The sequence below is a fragment of the Phyllopteryx taeniolatus genome, chromosome 6 (assembly GCF_024500385.1).
Source record: "Phyllopteryx taeniolatus isolate TA_2022b chromosome 6, UOR_Ptae_1.2, whole genome shotgun sequence".
NCBI lineage: Eukaryota > Metazoa > Chordata > Actinopteri > Syngnathiformes > Syngnathidae > Phyllopteryx > Phyllopteryx taeniolatus.
The window spans coordinates 32,319,101-32,338,186 of NC_084507.1; the positions used below are offsets into that span (position 1 = coordinate 32,319,101).

Here is a 19,086-nt window from a genome sequence, read left to right on the forward strand (position 1 = left end):
TTCTCGGCAAGACACGCGCTGCTCCAATATTACTGGCTGTGCGACGCGCGCCGCTGCAATACGATTGGCTGCTGTATCCCGGTAGAACACGCCCTACTGCTTCCTGATGGGAAAAGAAGTATGTGGCTCAGTGTGGTGGCGTTATTATGAATCCCACTAAGTCTAACCCTAACCCACCAGAAGCCCTTCCCCCATCCTAAATCACCTTAAGTAGCCCTAACGCTAACCATAACAGACTTCTTTGTTTTTATTTTCCACAAAGTGGTAGATATTTGGAATGGTCGTATCGTCTCATCTACGTAGCTTGCCCTTCCTGCGATCCGGGAGCCAATCACGTTGCAGGGGGCGTGCCCTGCCTCCGACACGAGTGGGATTCCAATAACGCGCCTTTGAGATGTGTTTAGCTTTTAGCGTACACGCGTGCCAACAGGAAGTTGTGTAACACTGGCAGGAAGTGTGGCCGCGGCGGCCTCTCGTAGGATGACCTCTGACCGCCTCGACTCGGCTCAACTTCCTGTTGGACTCTTCAGGGAACATTCCGCACTTTATTTTGAAAGGAAACGTCAAAACATGTCAAACTAATTGTCAACATGTTCAAGAGCAGATATTAGCATCCTGGCTAACCTTGACTAATATCAAAGTTGACGTCATTCGTGTGTGTGTGTGTGTGTGTGCACGTGTTGTGTTTTTCGAGTGCTTGTATGTGTGTGTATTTATGTTTGTGTGTATATACGTGTGTGTGTTTGCATGTGCGTGTCTGTGTGTTTATACATGTATGTATGTGCGTGTCTGTATACGTGTGCGTGTCTGTGTGTGCGCGCGTGTGTTCAGGAGAAGGCAGAGCTGACGGACGTGTACACGGAGCTGAAGAGCGGCGTGGTTCTGATCCGCTTGCTGGAGCTCATCTCCGGCAAGACGCTGGCGCCGCCCAGCCGCCGCCGGCTCAGGGTCCACTTCCTGGAGAACAATGGCATCGCCATCAACTTCCTGAGAAGCAAGGTGACTTCCTGCTTGTCACCAATCACACCTGACACACGCACGCACGCGTGCGCACACAGACACGCCCAAACATTCACACACACACACACACCACCACCACCTAAGCGGCTCAATTGTGTATTTTATTTGATGATTGGCGTCGGGTCGCTGATGGTGTACTTGGTCCACTCGCCTGATTTTGGTGCGGGTGACGGTGTGAATGTGAGTGCGAATGGTCGTCCGTATCTATGTGTGCCCTCCGACTGACTGGCGACCAGTTCAGGGTGTCGTCCGCCTTTCGCCCGAAGTCAGCTGGGATAGGCTCCAGCGTGTTCTTGAACTTGATATCCTAACTTGATGTTGTCTAATGTGCTCTGACTTGATATTCTGTAACTTCATGTTTTCCCAAACTTTTTTTTTTTTTTCTTACTTGACCTTCCTGGAATTTGAGCGGTGTTGAAAATGGATGGGTGATTGGCGCCATCAAGTGGTCACTTTTAGAATTACATCAGCATAATCTTAGTTTGTCTCAGTTAGTGAGTTTTTTTGTCTTGAGATACGCTTCATAGCCCCGCCGCTAGATGGCGTTAGTAAACTTCACATCATCTGGTCACCAATTTTGTTTTTTGTGGGGCTGAAACAGATGAATTGCGTTTCCATTCATTTTAATGAGGAAGAATGATTTGAGATATGAATCAATATATATTCATAGTCACTATGAATATTGATCATCAATTGGCACCCACCCTGAAAAGGTTTGTAGTTGTCTTTCAATGCCACACGATGGCGCCAAAGCAATATTTTTATACTAGACACGGCTTTGGGATTCCTTGTGTAACGAACTTGATGACCCTTTATCAACTATGTGAAGTTTCTAAAAGTTGTGTGTGTGTGTGTCTGTGTGCGTGCGCGAGGTGCGAGTGGACGCGATCGGTCCCGAGAACGTGGTTGACGGGGACCGCACGCTGATCCTGGGCCTGCTGTGGATCATCATCCTCAGGTTCCAGATAGGGAACATCAACCTGGAAGAGGTACAGTCGCACTGCCGCTTTCTTTCCCTTTTTTTGTCCGAGGCCGCGGTTCCACGATCGACTTTGCGGCCGCGCGCCCCTGCCCGAGGTGTTCCGGGCAGGTCCCGCCGTGAGGAAGACGAGCGACACCCGTCTCCGGCCCGGGAACGCCTCGGGATCCCCCCGAAGAACCGGACGAAGCGGCTAGGGAGAGGGAAGCGTGGGCTTCTCCGCTTAAGCCGCCTTCTCTGCCACTCGACCTCGCAAAGTGGGGAAAAAAAAGGATGGTTGGAAGCGCAGCAATAAGCAATAATCAAACAATTGTACGAAATAGCGCAAAAGACAAAGTCTTCGATGAGAAGCAGATTTCAAACCACAAATTTTTCGAACACGAGACAGAAAACAACGGAACAAACAATCGAAACTACACGAGAGTAGAAATGAGCACTAAAGATGGCTAAACCGGAAATGCTTCCGTGAAACGTGGCGGAGAAAAAGCACACGGTGGGACGGGGCAAACAACAAAGTGTCAACGATATTCCGCGGCGAGATCTTTCCGGCAATTTTGAACCTCGCCAATCGTCTTGCACAGCAGGTGGGCGCCGCAGGCTCCGCCCATCCTCTCAAGCAAAACCAGAAAGAGATCAGCAAAGATCAGGACCCTGTCCTTTCTTTTCCTTTCTTTTCCTTTCCTGTTTGTTTACTTGTGCGTGTGCGTGTGCAGGGCTCGGGTTCGAGCAGCGTCCGTGTGTCGGCGAGAGAAGCTTTGTTGATTTGGTGTCAGAGGAAGACGTCCGGATACGTCGGAGTTGATGTCCAGGATTTCTCCTGCAGCTGGAGAGACGGACTCGCATTCAACGCACTCATACACGCGCACAGGTCCTACGCGCGCACGCACACGCACGCCACCTCGCACGCAAGCCCGCGCTCACGCCCGTCCTCTCCTCAGGCCCGACCTGCTGGACTTCGCCGTTCTCCGCGGCGACGACCCCCGCGCGAACCTCCGGCAGGCCTTCGGCGTGGCCGAGCGCTCGCTGGGCATCTTGCCGCTGCTGGAGGCGGACGACATCGCCGTCCCGCGGCCCGACGAGAAGTCGGTCATGACCTACGTTTCGCTTTTCTACCATCACTTCTCCAGGGTCAAACACGAGCAGACCGGGCAGAAGAGGATCGCCAAGGTGACCGCTTCCGTCCTCCAGGGGGCGCCAGAACACGCACTAGAATATTATTTCCACAGATATGAATAGGTAGCTGGGCCACGCCCCTTTCGAGCTCCGTGCCTACGGCGACACTAAGCCGAGGAGGTCAAAGTCGTCAGTGCATTTCGTGCGCGTGGACACCGAGAAACCCCCCAAAAAACAAAAGGACGTGTATTGATACCATACGCTTTGGCCTTGACAGAAAAAGTACATCTGGTGAAAATCGCTTGAGAAATGAGCAAGTTATGTCTTAATTTCATCGCCTTTGATGGGAACGACGACCTCCCCAATATGGCCGCCACGAGCGCGCGCCGTCGTGCCGTGTCGTCACGTCCGTGGTTATTCCTATGCAGTTAATTCGCGGGAGAGTTAGGGACCTGGCTGGACCAACAATCGCGAAAATCTGCAGATACTTGACGCCCGTTACATTTACGTTGAGAATTTTTGGAGGACTTCCTGACCTCCGGGGGGAGGGGTGCACTACCGGGGGGGGAGCACAACGCACTTTTATTGTATTATTATTATAATTATTATTTACATCAAAGACACACAAAAATTGAATGGTCTTTAGATCTAATCTGGATTTTTGTCGCCAATCGCGATGAGTCGCCTGTGTGTGTTTGCGGCCCTCTCCTGGTGGAAAAGAGAATGACACCTACATCGTCCGCATGCACCGCTGCCGTTTACCGCCACATACACACAGTGCAGTGACGTCACGTAATCCGTCGGCCGATGTGGATTAAAGACGTGCAGCACACACGAGTCATCTCGGACGAGACAGCGAATTCAAAAGTGATAAGCGTTCCATGGCGAGCGTGTCTTTGTGGGCGGGGCTTGGATATTTAGCCAATCAGGTGGTTTGCAGCAGCGGGACGCCGGCAAAGACGCCGAAGACGACGTACTCGACAGTCGAGAGATGTCAGCGGGTGTGCCGTGAGGTCGGGGGGGCTTGGGGGGGTCCATAATGTCAGCGGGGGGCCGCCTCAGTGCATTATGGGTAAAGAGGACGTACAGACGAGAGACGTCCACATGGAGCCTGCCCAAGGTTTGTTCAACCCCATTTCCCACTCAAATTCCGGGAAGGTCAAGTTAGGGAAAAAAATCAAGTTTGGGAAAACAGGAAAAGTTTTGGGAAACAGGATAGGATATCAAGTTCAACAACACCAAGTTCGGGAAAAATCAAGTCAGAACATCATGTTCGGAGTTTAAATGGGAAAAGATCAAATTAAAGATCATCAAATTAGAGAACATTAAGTTAGAGGATATCAAGTGAAAGAACGTCAACTTTGAAAACAGGTTGGAGAACATTACTTTCGAGAATCTCACATTCGAAAACAAAGTCGAGCTAATTAAGTTAGAGAACATTTTGTCGGAGCACATTAAATGAGAGAAAATGAAATGAACTGGTGGCCTGTCGCTGATCAGATTGTGGGCATGCTGATGGATGTGGACACCATGAAGGTCCATTATGACAAGATGGTGTCCGAGCTTCTGCGCTGGATCCACGCGACGGTAAGAAGAAGAAGAAGAAGAGCAACATGAAGACGATGAATTTGGATTGTGGAGATTCTAAAAAACGAATCATGAACGGTTGCAGGTGCTGCGCCTCAACGACAGAACTTTTCCCAACTCGGTGAAAGAGCTCCAGGTCCTGATGGTGGGCTTCAAGACCTTCAGGATGCAGGAGAAACCGCCCAAATATCAGGTGAGCAGTCAGATGCTTCGGGAAACCTTTGGAGAAACGTCAACTTCCTCTCCGGTCACTCTTCTTCAGGAACGTGGAGCCATCGAAGCTCACTTGTTCAGTCTGAAGACTCAGCTGGCGGCCAGCAACCAGAAAGCCTACACACCACCTGAAGGTACACACACAAACTTGCAATTCGGTAGACAGGTCAATCGTGAGGAGACTCACAAAAAAGTCTCAAGACTTTCTCCGGGCGCTCCGCTTTCCTCCCACATCCCAAAAACATGCATGCGAGGTTCATTGAAGACTCTAAATTGCCCGGAGGTGTGACTGTGAGTGCCAATGGTTGTTTGTTTGTATGTGCCCTGCGATGGGCTAGCAACCGGTTCAGGGTGTACCCCGCCTCCGGCCCGATGATAGCTGGGATGGGCTCAGATGTCTATCATGTGTCAAAAAGCCATGCTTGTAAAGTCAGCCGCTTTGGTTTGAACAGGCCATGTTACCGTCACTTTTAGCGTTTCCGAAGACGAATTTGCTACCAAATTGGAATCCTGTCCAGCAGACCAAGGGCTTATGCAAAATGGCCTAGGATTTGAGTTTGCATAATTGTGTGTGGGTGATCGATAAAGTTTGATAGCACTTGCAAAGTCTCGAGGACATGCCTGAAGTTTTCGACGTACATTTTAAGTGAACTCTAGCGAGTGACTGTCCAGGAAGTCCAACATGTTTTGCGCCGTGTGTTCTTCGTGAAGGCAAAACCCTCCGTGACATCGAGAAAGGTTGGACTCTTCTGGAAAAAGCGGAACACAAGCGCGAAGGAGCCCTGCAAGAGGCGCTCCTGCGCTTAGAGAACCTGGAACAGCTGGCCCAGAAGTTCGGCAGAAAGGTAAACAAGATGGAATCTGATGAGATGTCGACCAGATGTTAAGGAGATGTCGATGACCAGGCCACCCTGAGGGCAGGCTACGTTGAGGACACGCTGCGCTTGATCCGCCGCCAAGATTTTGCCGGTCTGAACACCCTTGAGGAGGCTCAGGCGGCCACCAGGCGTCTGGAGGCGCTCGCCGCCGACGCTCAAGCCAGGGAGCCCCGCTTCGCCGCCCTGCGAGACATGGCCGACGCCATCCGGAGAGGAAACTACCACGGCAAGGAGCTCGTCAGCAGGAGGTGAGCCGGACCGCGACTCCGCGGGGCCCCGAGCGAGCTGGCGCTTAGTTGCCGACTCTGTCCGCATGTGTGCGTGCTTTCCAGGGAGGAGGAGATCGGCAGCGCGTGGAAGGATCTTCTGCAGCAGCTGCAGCAACAGAGGGGGCTGCTGGGAAATGTAATCTCCACTCTCAGTCTCCTCCGAGACATCGACGTCATCTCCCAGGAACTCAAAGACCTTCACGTGTGTGCAACAAGCAAACTTTGTCGATTGTTGCGGACCAAACCCCAAAATTTGACAAACTGACCCTTAAAAGGTTTAGAATTGCCTCTATTAATACTTTAAACCGGAAATGTACCACAAACTGTGATCCCAAAACATTGCAATATCATTTTAAACTCATTTGACAACATTAGACGTCCAAACATTCCGCTAACAACCCAGGCTAAACTTTGCTCCTCCCCAGCATGCAGAGATCTTACTTTTGCAGTCAAGATGCCTCACTTCAACATGGCGTTCCCCCGCACATTTGCCACTTGCACTCCTGCTTTGGCACCATCTGGTTGCCTCTTTGTACCGAGGAACTATGTTGAAGGGTGTTGAGGAGCTTCATCTAGTGCTTTGCTGCCATCTTGTGGCATCTATTGGCAATTCTGAACATTTTAGGCGGGTGTCAATTGCTTGCTGATTTTCGCTATTCGCATCAGGACTAGCTCCCTACTTCCTGTCTACTTCCTCGATACCGATTATTTCCCAATAGTTACGGCTTTGGCGCTATCTGCTGACATTTTAGGGACGTTGCAATGAGCGACTGTATTGCAAGTTTGACAAATGTTGACTCGGTTGCTCGCAGGTCCAGGCATCCTCCTCCGAGTTGGGCAAAGAGTTGACGGAGGCGCAGTCTCTCCTCCAGAAGCACCGCCTCCTGGAAGCGCAAATTTCAGCCCACGGCGACACCATCAGCAGCATCAGCGCCTCGGCGCTCAAAGTTTGTTCTTCGTCAGACAAGAGCTCACGACGATCCCATCGTTTGACACTCAAACCTGCTTGCTGCCGTTACCTCTTCCAGGGAAACGTGACGGGCGGTCATGAGATTGAGAGCAGAGTGAGAGCTCTGCGTAGTCGGTACACGGCTTTGGTGTCGCACAGCAGCAGCAGGTCGCACGCACACACTGCTCGTGGTCATCAACTTCCTCTTTGAACTTGCCACTTCCTGTGCGCCCACAGGAGGCGCCGTCTGTCGGCCGTGTTGGTTCTCTTTCAGTTCTTCCACGACTGCGACGAGTTGAAGGCGTGGCTTCGCGAGCGCCAAATGCAGCTGCAGGCCGCCGCGCTCGGACGCGACGTCGATCACGTGACGATGGCGCTGCACAAGCACAAGGTGACCAACACACACATAGACACATGCAAGCGCACGACACTCACACATACAAAATTTGGCTTGTTCTGAATCGGATGTGCGTGCGTGTGTTTAGGCATTGGAGGCGGAGCTTCACTCTCAGGAGTGCGCGTACGATCGTGCGTTGCGCCAAGGTGAGAACATCGCCGCCGAGCAGAGCCCAGACGAGCGGCGACTCGTCAACAGACGCATCAAAACTTTGAGCAAACTCTGGGTGCGAGTCAACGCTGACGCCGGCGCGCGAAGGCAGAGACTGGACGCCGCCTCGGCCATCAAACAAGTACATGTTTTATTGAAACAAAAGTAGCGCTTTGCCACCATCTTGTGGCATCTATAGGCACATTTTAAGGTACGGTGTCAATTATTTGCTATTGACATAATTACCATTGGGTGTGGCCCTCTGTGGGAGAGACCGATCTCTCTCTTCTGATTGGTGAGAAGAAGCTTGCTCCCATGTGTTGATTGCTTGTCCTTGTGTGCACTAGTACTTTGCAGACGTGGAGGAGACAAACTCGTGGCTGAGGGACAAGAAACCTCTGCTGATGAGTGAGGATTATGGAAAGGACGAGTCCAGCTCGGCCATTTTGCTCCAGCGCCACCTGCGCCTGGACAAACAAATGACCGCCTACGGCGTGGAGATGAAGAGGCTGTCAGAGCAGGCCAGGGAAGCCGCCCAGCTCACGGCGTTCACCGTGAGTTCCCCGCCCCGTTAGGACCACTCACTACTCCGGAGGCTCATTGGACACTTCTCTGTGTAGGCGGAGCCTCAGCCGAGTCCCATGGTCCAATCCGGCGACTCATCTGATGATGAGGAGGAACCATCTAAGACTAAAAGTGGGACCGGTTCTGTGCACCAGGAAGTTAAGGCCAAGGTCTGGTTCAGAGGTACTTGATCCTGACACCTTCGAGGTCCACGGGTTATTTGAGCTCAAAGGTTTGTCCCCCCCTGTTCTAGCACCTTCTCTGACACTTCCAGGTGACTTTGCACTGGATCGGAACGAGACGGTGACGGTCATCAGGACCGACCCCGATCACGACAAAGTTGTGGTCAAAGGCGCGCAAGGAAACCAGCGACGTGTTCCCAACACGTACCTGACACCTCTGCCAGCTCCGGTCCGATTTTATCCAAGACGGTGTTCATCAGAACTCTGGGTCTGTGCCTAACGTCCTCCTTTCTTTAGGATCCTCCCACCCTACCAGCCTCCACCAATGGCGTGGCTGACCCCCAGAACAGAAAGTTCAACTATCCGAGGCATCGCCGCTCGACCCGTCCCGGCACGGCTGAGATCCAAAGCACATGGGTGCCGGACCCTCAGTACCAGAGAGTCACAGTGGAGGCTACCCAGACCCAGCTGGACCAGGACTACACGTCCATGTGCTGCCTCCTGCAGGTGAGCACGGCGTTATGGGAAATTTCTGTCATCTCTAGAGAAGACTAGTGGAGGACTAGAGGGGGACTTGAGACATACCCAGGGAGTTTACAGGGAGACTGGAAAATGTCTATAGAAGGACTACAGGAAACCTACAAAAGGACTAGGGCAGGACTAGAGGAAGGACTAGAGGGCGACTCGAGAATATCTAGAAAAGGACTGCCTGGGGACATACGACATATTGGGGGAAATACAGGTGGACTGGCGGTGGACTATAGAATGACTGCAGGAATTCGAGTAAAAGAACTCCTTCAAGACTAGAGACAGACTAGTGCTGGACTAGTGGAAGACAAACAGTAATAGACGAAGACTAGAGGAGGACTAGTGAAGGACTAGATGGAGAGGAGGGCCATAAAAGGACTACAGGAGGTCTAGAAATGACTAGTGCAGGATTAGAGGGGAACTTCAGAAGACAAATACAAAACTAGAGAAAGACATAAGTATTAGAGAAAGACTCGAGGACGACTAGAGAAGGCGTATAGGAGGACTAGAGGGGGACTTGAAACGTACCCCTGGAGGATTACAGGGGCACTGGAGAAGGACTATAGAAGGACAGCATCAGGTCTAAAAAAGGACTAGTGCAGGATTAGAGGAGGACTAGAGAAGAACTAGAGAAGGATATAAGACTATAGAATGACTACAGGAATCCTAGAAAATAATTAGTTCAGGACTAGAGAAGGACTGGTGCAGGATTGAAGGGGAAATGGAGAAGTATAATACAGGACTAGAGGAAGACAAGAAATGTATTAGAGAAGGACAAGAAGAGGTCTAGAGAAGGATTAGTCTTGAGACATACTGAACTAGGGTGTCTTAAAGTGGGATTATAGAAGGTCTACAGGAGGTCTATAAAAGGATTAGTCCAGATTGGAGAAAGACCAGTGCAGGAGGGTATATGGTAAAGGTAGTTTGAGGTGTGGTCTTCTTTGGGTGTCATTGTTTTCAGTCTAAGGTGAAAGTTCTGGAGGAGGCTCTGCTCCTGCATCGTTTCCACGGCCGCTGCCAGGAGTTTGAGTGGTGGATGGAGGACAAGGAGAAGGTCCTCGACACTTTCAGTGCACATGCCAAAGACCTCCACGTTATCCAGGCCAAATATGAGGTTCACACTTCACCACACATTCCATATTGATAACCCATAATTGCAACTTTAGGATTTACTGACTCTCACCTCTGCATATCAAGCACAATAATAATAAGTGGTGTTCCAGAACTTTGTGACCGAGCTGATGAGTGGGCGTGGCCTGTTGGATGACATCATCAAGGTGGCGGAGGAGATGGGGAAGAACCGACACAGTAAACACAGAGACATCCAGACACGCCTCAACAGCCTTTCCAGCAGGTACCAGAGCGGGACACAGTAGAGCTGGACAAGAGTAAGACTACAAAGGCACTAGACGAGGACCCAAGAGAGACTTGAGGGAACTACGGGAGGACTGTAGTGGGGCTAGAGAAGGACAAGAAGAGAAGGACTAGAGGAGCTATATAGCTGGACTAGAGTAGGACTACAGGAAGACTAGTTAGAAAGGGACAAGAGCCGGACGTGAGGGGGACTCGAGATTTAAAGAAAGAGGACTAGAGAGGGGACAGCAGGAAGACTAGTGGAGGACTGGATGAGGAACTTGTGCTGACCAGAGTGGTACGCTTAGAGGAGAACTAAAGAAGGACAACAAAAGGACTGGAGGAGGACTACACTAGCACTAGATCTTCTCTAGAGGAGGACTAAAGGAGGTGTAGTTGAATACTAGCACGTTGCCACTTGAGAGTTACTAGTGAACTAGAGGGGAACTTGAGGAGCACTTGAAAAGGACTACAGGGGGACTGAATTAGGATTTGAATAGGAAGGGAAGAGGACTAGGCGGCACGGTGGGCGCCGGGTTAGAGCCTCTGCCACACAGTTCTGAGGACCGGGGTTCAATCCCCGACCCCGCCTGTTTGGAGTTTGCATGTTGTCCCCGTGCCTGCGTGGGTTTCCTCTGCCCACTACGATTTCTTCCCACATCCCAAAAACATGCATTAATTGAAGTCTCTAAATTTCCGCTAGGTGTGAATGTGAGTGCAAATGTTTTTTTGTTTCTATGTGCCCTGCGATTGGCTGGCAACTAGTTCAGGGTGTACCCCTGGCTACTGCCCGATGATAGCTGGGATGGGTTCCACCACGTCCGCGACCGTTGTGAGGAGAAGCGGCTCAGAAAATGGATGGATGGATGGATGGAAGAGGACTAGAAGGACAGTAGAGAATAGAAAAAAAAGAGTTCCTTGAAGGAGACTATACTGTAATGGGACTGGAAATGGACTAGCTAAGGACTAGAGCAGTACTAGAGGAGGAGTACTGGGTGAGGACCAGAGCACTAAAGTGGGGAGGAATACTGCAGGACTAGAGGAAGGTTATTTGATAAACAAGTAAATGATTTTATGCGCTTTGTCATGGAACGACTGAAACCCGCAAGTCCACACACAGTCCACAGTAATTTGTTCGCGCTGGTCCAGCTCGGTGTTGCTCACCCGCTTTGCTCGGTGTGCGGCTGGTCAGGTGGGAGTGTCTCCAGGGGCATAAGGACGAGAAGGCTCGCGAGCTGCTGAGCGCGGCCGATGTGCGCTTTTTCCTCCAGCAAGTCCAGGACACCAGGACAGAGCTGCAGACCCAGATGGAGCAGCTGGACTCCGTGAACCTGAACATGGGGGGTGGCAGAGGTGGTCAGTTTGCACTGCGGGCTGACGAGCAGCAGCAAACGAGCACTCAGCGAGATATCAACACCCTGGAAGCCAAGATCGCATACCTGAGGGACCTCGCCAAGATGTAAGTTGACTTTGGCATCATGGTCTAGGAAATAACTGCTACAGGACTAGAAGAAGACTAGAGGAGGGCTGGATTAGGACTAGTGCAGGACTAGATAAGGATTAGCGGAGAACAAGAAGAGGAATAGAGGAGGACTAGAGAAGGGCAAGAAGGGGATTGGAGGAGGAATAAAGTAGGTGTAGCATAGGATGAGAGGGTGACCAGAGAAGGGCTAGAGAAGAACTGGAGGAAGTGTAGAGAAGGACTAGAGGAGGACTTGATAAGGCCTAGCGAAGGATTTAAGGAAGACTAGAGAAGGGCTAGAGAAAGACCAGAAAAGGTCTAGAGGACTAGAAAAGGTCTAAAGAAGGACTAGAGAGGGACGAGATAAGGCCGAGAGGAAGACTAAAGAAGAACTAGAGGAGGACTTGAGGAGGTTTAGAGAAGGAGTAGAGAAGCACTTGCAAAGGTGTAGAGAAGGACTAGAGAAGAAATACAGAATGTCTAGAGAAGGAGTAAATGACTACTCGAGGTCTAGAGAAGGACTAAGACTAAAGAAGGGCTATTTTTCTATTTGTTTATTTATGTAATTGGGTTGTCTCATTGAGATTAAATCCCTCTTTTTGAAGAGAGACCTGGCCAAGACAGGCTGCAGCAAAATAAAAACAACAAAAAACGGGAAAAAAATCTCCACAAGTTACAGACAAGAGGAGGATGACAGATCTAGAAAATTAGGAAAGGACTGGTGCAGGACTAGCAGGAGTTTGGAGAAGGACTAGAGAAAGACTTGAAAAGAACTAGAGGAGGACTGGATGAGGACTAGGTGGTTCACTCCCTGTGCGGCAGGAAGCAGGACTGCAGTCCAGCCGAGAGTGAGGCCATCGCGGAGGAGGTGCGAGATCTGGAGATGCTCCTGAAGCAGGTCAGCGACATTCTCAAAATGCGACGTTCATCATCCTGTCCGCTGAGCTACATCCCGACGGTCCTCAGGTGACGTGTCGAGCCGCGGAGCGCCAGCGCCACCTGGAGGAGGCCCGACGGCTTCACCGCTTCCAGCGGCAGGCCAGGGAGCTGCAGCGTTGGGCGGCGGCCACCCAGGAGGGTCTGCTGCGGGACGGCGCGACCGTCGACCTGCTGGAGGAGCACGAGGAGCTCTGGATGGAGATGGAGGAGCACAGGAGGAGGTACTGCAACAAGTGATCTCTTTGGAGGACCAAAATGTCAGAAAATAAATTCCTCACCTCAAACAAACTCTTCTTTGTGTGTAATAATGACCATGATCCAATATAACTGTGTGTGCGGTCGATGTCTCTGGTGTCGATTCATTCAGTCTGATTTCAAATGACCAAAATTTGAGGAAATAAACGCCTCGCCTCAAATATACTCCCCTTTAGTCCGCTCAGTAGAGACGATAATCTGATATCACCTTGTGTGGGATAGACGGCGTTGGTCTGATTCAAGATGAACAAAACTTCCCAAAAATACTGTCAATGCCTCACCTGAATAAAAAGTCATCTGATTACTGTAATGTTCACTGAATTCCTGTTGGACTCATCACTTCCCCTTTGCGTCATCGCTTCCTGTTTGCGTTATCACTTCCTGTCGGCATCCCAGACTGAAGGAGACTGAGATGTTGGGCGAGTCTCTTCTGAGCTCTACGGACAGAAAGTTGGGCGCCGTCGAAGTCCAGCGGACGCTGGATGACCTGAGAGCTGATTGGTCCAAGCTGGAGCACCTGTGGACCAATAGGAAGCAGCGCGTGGAGCAGCAGGTGACGCTGCAGAGACTCAACCAGGAGGGGGACCGCATCGAGGCAGCGTTGGCCGGACACCAAGCCAGGCTCAGGCTACAAGATGTCGGGGTGAGGACGCTAACGAACGGTTGCTAATGATCAGTTGCTAACCATGTGCCGTCGCAGGACTCGGTGGACGGCGTTCTCGGTCTCCTGGCTCGTCAGGAAGATCTGGAAGTCGTGTTGAAGACTTTGGACCAACGCGTGGACCTTTTCTCCAAAAGCAGCCAACAACTCATCAGCCAGCAACATTACGCCACCGCACAGTAAGCAAATATCGATTCAATATCCATTGATTGACAGCAACATAATGCGGCCGCCATAGGCCTATTTTGGGGGGTTCTGAAGCCCCCCTAAAATGAATCTCGACACCCCTCAAATTCAAAAATATTCATTGTATATTATGTATTGTGTGTAGTGGGTTGTGTACACGAGTATTGTGTGTTTTGTGCATATGGTGTGTGCCGATCGTGTATTTTTATGTTGTGTATTTTATGATGTGTGCACATTGATTGTCTCTTGAGTTTTGTGTCCACCGTGATTGTGTGTGTTGATTTTGTATTGTGTTGGCATTGTGTTGTTTACACATTGATTGTGTTTTGCGTGTGTGCACATTTCATATACACGTTGTGTTGCGTGTGTCAGCATCCAGCAGAGGATCCGAAACCTCCACGAGGCCAACAGGAAGTTGAAGGATAGTAGTGACGAGAGGCGGAGTCGACTGCTGGCCTCCAAGAAATATCAGGTCATCATTATCCGCCGTTCACGTACGGCGCCGCGACGGCAAAGTGACGCGTGTTCGATTCCCGCGCAGGAGTTCCGCCGCGACGCCGACGAGCTTCTGCTGTGGATGGACGACAAGTCCGAGATGGTCGAGGACGCTTCGTGCCGCGAGCCCGCCAACATCCTGTCCAAGCTCAAGCGGCACGAAGCGGCCGAGAGGGAGATGCGGGCTCACCAGGCCTGGATGGAGAGACTGGTTCAGGTAAAAAAAATCAAAACATGACGCTCCCTACATCTTGTCCCCACTGTGTGTGCATGTGTGTGTTTATGTGTCTGTGTCTGTGCGTGCGTGTCCAGCTGGGGCACGACATGCTGGCCGAGGAGCACGTAGGTGGCGCTCACATCGGCAGGATGTCGTCTCAGCTCACCGGCCGCTGGAGGCGTCTTCGGGACAAGATGGCCGACCGCGGAGACAAGCTGAGGCAGGCGGGGCAAGAGGAACAACTCATGGACCTTCTCAGGGTAAGGGGCAATAACACACACCCACGCACGCACACAACATGCACACAACACTAAATGTGTGTGTGTGTGTGTCTGGGTCTGTTTTACAGTGTAGGGGAAAGACTAGAGGAGGTCTAGAAAAGGACTAGATAAGAACTAGAGAAGGACTGGAGGAAGACTAGAGAAGGACTAGAAAAAGACTACAGAAGGAATAGAGGAATACTAGAAAAGTACTAGAGAAGGTTTGGAGAAGGACTGGACTGGGATTATATAAAATCGAGACAAGGATTAGAGGAAGACTAGCGAAGGAAAAGAGGAGGTCTAGCGAAGGACTGGAGAATGTCTGGAGAAGGACTTAAGGTAGACTAGATAAGATCTCGAGAAGGATTAGAGGAACACTAGATAAGGACTAGATGTCTGGAGGGGAGCTAGATAAGATCTAAAGAAGGACTAGAATTTCTTCTGGAGGAAAATGAGTAAAGGACTAAAGAAAGACTAGAGGAGGACGACTGTAGAGAAGCTCTTTTGTGTCTGTGTGTATTTGTGTGTGTGTATGCAAATGAAATACAAACAAGAACACCAAATGTCCCTCCCCCTTCCTCCAGGATGCCAAAGTCAAGATGGAATCAATCCAGTGGACGCTCAACATCGCCCCCACAGACCACGACCGGCGCTCCAGCCGGCAGATGCTCAAGGTGAGCACCGGATGCCAAAGACAGCTGACTTCACCGTCACGGCCATTTTGTGTCCATAGGAGCACTATCAGCTGGAGCAGGATGCCAAGGAGCTGGCGGAGAAGATCGGCGTCATCGTGGGCAGGGCCAAGAATCTGGGGTCCAGTCACTTCAACTCGCAGAGAATCTTGCAGGAGACCGACACCTACCTGACCCTGTAAGCATGGTGGTTTGTTGTTCCGTGACTGAGCTCGCAACTCAAAGAAAAAAAACACAACTGAGCTACGGCTCATAGCTAAAAAAACTTGTAAGTTGGGGCACTCATAAGTCAAGATACCAGTGTACTTTTGTGTCTTAGGTTCAAGTCCCTTCAGAAGCTGCTGGAGCGGCGGCGGGTGCAACTCAAGGCGCTGGTGCTGCTCTATGAGTTCTACCACGATGTGGATCTAGAGCTTAGCTGGATCTTGGAACACGTCCCCTCCTCGGTGTCCACGGGACACGACAAGTCTTTGGTTGGGGCCACTAGCCTCATGCAGAAGCACAAGGTACCCATCACCACCCACCACATCACTAGAGATGGACTAGAAGTGGACCAAATGGGTAATGGTCGATCACTAGAGCAGGAGTAGAGAAGGTCAGAGGGGGACTCAAGGGAACTAGAGGAAGGCCAGAGGGGGAACTCAAGGGAACTAGAGGAAGACCACAGTAGGACTAGAGGAATAGAGATGGACTCAAGGTGGACCAAAGGGGAAATGGGGGAGCACAAGAGAAGGACTCAATTGGGACTAGATGGGGACCCTGAGGGGACTGGGAAGATTAAAGAGGTACGGGTGCAGGAGTAGAGCATGACTAGGAGGAGGACTAGAGGAAACTGGAGGAAGACTGGACTAGGACTAGAGGGGGATTTGAGGGAACTAGAGGAGGACAAGAAAAAGACTAAAAGAGGATTTAAGGAATATTACAGAGGAAGTGGAGGAGGACTAGAGAAGGACTAGTGAAGGGCTGGAGTGGGATATGAGATGAGGGAACAACAGGAAGACTAAAGAAGGACAAGAGGCTGACTCGAATATGACTAGAAAGGGACTAAAGGATAAGTAGAGGAGCACTAGAGAGGACAAAAAGAGAACTACTGTCAGACTGTAGTCATGTTTGGTCACTGTGGACTTGTCTGCTTGTGTAGGAACTTCAGGCAGAAGTGAACGCCCATTCGCAGCACCTCAACCACATCCTTAAGAAGGGGCGGAGCTTGGCTAATTCCAGCCAATCACATGCAGAAGAAGTTCTTCAAAGGTGAGTCATATTCATGTGAAGCTCAATGGTGGCTTTTCCTCCTCCTGTTGTTGTTCCAGGTGCAGACACCTGAGTGAAGAATGGGGAAAACTTGAGGCGGCGTGCAGCCGGCGAGCAGCTCACCTGAGCCAGGCCATCACCAGAGCACAGGTGAAGACAAGAAAGAGGAAGAGGAGTTTATGCTTGGCCGGTTGTTCTCCTCCTGAATCTTAAGGTGTCTTTCTCATCTTTTGTGACAGTTACTGCGGGACTGTTCTGAGCTGGAGGTCCGGCTCACAGAGACTTTGGACCTTCTTAACATGGATGACCTGGGCAAGGATTATCTGGCCACACAGACTCTACTCAGCAAGCAGGAGGTTGTACCATCACCTGACCTCTCCTCTCAGAGAAGGAGGACTAGTAGTTGTCATCTGTAAACATGGCCTTCCACCACAGGTCCTCCAGGGCCAGCTGGAGGTTCTGCAGGTGGAGGTGGAGGAAGTGGAGGACCAGGTAGAGCAGGCTCTCCTCAGCTGGGATCTGCAGGAGCTGCGCAGACACGTGGGCCATCTGCGCAGCCTGAAGCAGCAGCTACAGCAGCATGCGGCACTCAGGTGAGCCCCGCCGATTGGTTGATGAGTGGTGCATGACCTGTGATGTCACCAACGCCGCTGCATAAGCCCCTCGTCCTTTACCAGACTTCAAAAGTTGAGGGAAGTTCTCCACCTGCACGAGTTCACACGAGAGGCCACTGAGTTGGACGAGTGGATGCAGCAGCAGAGGAAGACGGCGCAGACCCAGGATCTGGGCACCGACTACCAGCAGGTTCAGGTGCCTCACCTCTTCGCGCATTGTTTTTCTCTCTGAAATGCCCTAAGATGCCACAAGGTGGCACCAAAAGCCAAGGAACTATGCTGAAATCACACTTCCTGTGAGAGAGACAATTCTAACCACTTTTAAGGGAGCCTCCATAATTGGCGGTTTTTCACTATTCACGAGACTCCACCCAAATAGCGGCCGATAAGTATAATATCTTGTTTCCTGGTGAAGATGCCGCTCTCCTGATGTTGCAGATGCTCCTGAGGAAGTTTGACGCATTCCTGAAGCAGTTGGAGCTGGCCGAGGAGCGACTGGACAAGTGTGGCGACCTGGCGGCTCGACTCGTCGCCGGCAAACACCCGCGGAGCGCCGCCGTCAGGGAAGAGCTGCAGAAGCTGCGGTGGGCTCCTTAAAGATAGGACGCGTTTGGCGTTATACGACACCTGGGAACAGTTTGGAATAGTGGAAATGTGTGCGCAGTGCGTGCTGGGAGGACCTGAGGGGCGTGGCCAACGAGCGTGAGAAGCAGCTACAGAAGGCCGAGCGATGTCACCGACTTCATCGGGACTTGAGTGACGCGATGGCGCTCATCCAGGTACACGCAGAGGTGGCAGCGCCGATACTTGAAAAATCTGCTCAAGTGCAGTAATGAAGTGTTTGGACTTTGTTCATTCTGACCACTGGAAAATTCCCTACTCCCTAATCATCATACAGTGATTTTTATAAAGTGGCCCAAGATAGTTAGTGCCTTCAACGTAATAAAAAAAAATATCCCTTTGTCGTGATTAGGGAGTAGGGAATGAGCGAATGATTACTCCCTAAACACGACACAGGGATTTTTATTTAGTGGACTAGAAAGCGCACACGTCAGTCAAATGGTTGACTTTCCCTCTCTTGATTTACGTTTTTTGTACATAAATGAAAAGTAACGAGCCTATTTTGACAAAGTAACGAGTAGAAACTACAGATGTTTTTTTTTCAATATAGGGAGTAAAAGTAAAACAGAAAACTTAAATCCTCAAGGTACACATACAAACAGTTTGAACGTGTGCGTGCGTAGGAGCGCCAGAAGAGCATCCCGGACGACGTGGCCAAGGATTGGCGAGGAGTCATGTCACAGCTCAGGAAGCACCAGGCTTTCCTCCAGGAACTCGCAGCTGCCGAACAGCAGGTTGGCACACAAACTCCATTTTTATACCGTGACACTACGGTACTCTAGTGGTTAGCATGTCTGCCTCACAGTATCGAGGTTCTGGGTTCAAATCTTGGTTCCGTCCTTCCCGTGTGTAGTTTGCATATTTGTACCATACTTGTGTGGGGTTTTCCTCTCACATTACAAAACATGTTAGCATGTTAGCGTCTCTGAAGACCGAGAAATTGTTCATAGGTGTGAATGTGAATGCGGTTGTCTATATTTGCCCGGACATAGACTGGCGAGAGCTCACACTAACTTGACCTTGAACCTCAGATAAGCTGATAACGTCTTCCTGCCTTCAGCTTCAGGAGCAGTTGGAGACGGTGGACGCCATCTTAGACCTCTGCTCGCCACAGTTGACGCTCCGCCTACAGGAAGTGCAACAGGACGTGGCGGAGTGCTGGGAGGAGCTACGGCTTCACGCCGAGGAGAGGGAGCTGGTGCTAACGCTAGCGTGCCAGCGCTACTTGTTCCTTAACACGGTCAGAACGGG

At 50.9% G+C, this 19,086-nt stretch overlaps 1 protein-coding gene across 3 annotated transcripts in view; it reads left to right on the forward strand.

The window, feature by feature from the left end:
• Positions 1–19,086, forward strand: part of sptbn5 (spectrin, beta, non-erythrocytic 5) — a 42,507-nt gene that overhangs the window by 1,713 nt on the left and 21,708 nt on the right. For 2 of the 3 annotated variants that reach the window (XM_061775340.1, XM_061775341.1), the window contains 39 exons: positions 832–999; positions 1,893–2,009; positions 2,713–2,867; positions 2,938–3,166; positions 4,613–4,699; positions 4,785–4,892; positions 4,962–5,046; positions 5,624–5,757; positions 5,818–6,038; positions 6,123–6,261; positions 6,872–7,176; positions 7,246–7,399; positions 7,494–7,697; positions 7,903–8,109; positions 8,176–8,302; positions 8,394–8,530; positions 8,599–8,808; positions 9,791–9,943; positions 10,053–10,183; positions 11,375–11,641; positions 12,467–12,542; positions 12,611–12,804; positions 13,235–13,481; positions 13,539–13,678; positions 14,058–14,157; positions 14,227–14,397; positions 14,493–14,657; positions 15,242–15,331; positions 15,391–15,527; positions 15,669–15,855; positions 16,491–16,600; positions 16,660–16,750; positions 16,840–16,956; positions 17,036–17,193; positions 17,278–17,410; positions 17,653–17,798; positions 17,879–17,993; positions 18,459–18,569; positions 18,896–19,075. In XM_061775340.1, coding sequence (XP_061631324.1) covers positions 832–999; positions 1,893–2,009; positions 2,713–2,867; positions 2,938–3,166; positions 4,613–4,699; positions 4,785–4,892; positions 4,962–5,046; positions 5,624–5,757; positions 5,818–6,038; positions 6,123–6,261; positions 6,872–7,176; positions 7,246–7,399; positions 7,494–7,697; positions 7,903–8,109; positions 8,176–8,302; positions 8,394–8,530; positions 8,599–8,808; positions 9,791–9,943; positions 10,053–10,183; positions 11,375–11,641; positions 12,467–12,542; positions 12,611–12,804; positions 13,235–13,481; positions 13,539–13,678; positions 14,058–14,157; positions 14,227–14,397; positions 14,493–14,657; positions 15,242–15,331; positions 15,391–15,527; positions 15,669–15,855; positions 16,491–16,600; positions 16,660–16,750; positions 16,840–16,956; positions 17,036–17,193; positions 17,278–17,410; positions 17,653–17,798; positions 17,879–17,993; positions 18,459–18,569; positions 18,896–19,075 — 6,006 coding nt within the window. The remainder of the gene's footprint in view (positions 1–831; positions 1,000–1,892; positions 2,010–2,712; positions 2,868–2,937; positions 3,167–4,612; positions 4,700–4,784; positions 4,893–4,961; positions 5,047–5,623; positions 5,758–5,817; positions 6,039–6,122; positions 6,262–6,871; positions 7,177–7,245; positions 7,400–7,493; positions 7,698–7,902; positions 8,110–8,175; positions 8,303–8,393; positions 8,531–8,598; positions 8,809–9,790; positions 9,944–10,052; positions 10,184–11,374; positions 11,642–12,466; positions 12,543–12,610; positions 12,805–13,234; positions 13,482–13,538; positions 13,679–14,057; positions 14,158–14,226; positions 14,398–14,492; positions 14,658–15,241; positions 15,332–15,390; positions 15,528–15,668; positions 15,856–16,490; positions 16,601–16,659; positions 16,751–16,839; positions 16,957–17,035; positions 17,194–17,277; positions 17,411–17,652; positions 17,799–17,878; positions 17,994–18,458; positions 18,570–18,895; positions 19,076–19,086) is intronic. The other variant, XM_061775343.1, reaches the window with a different exon arrangement.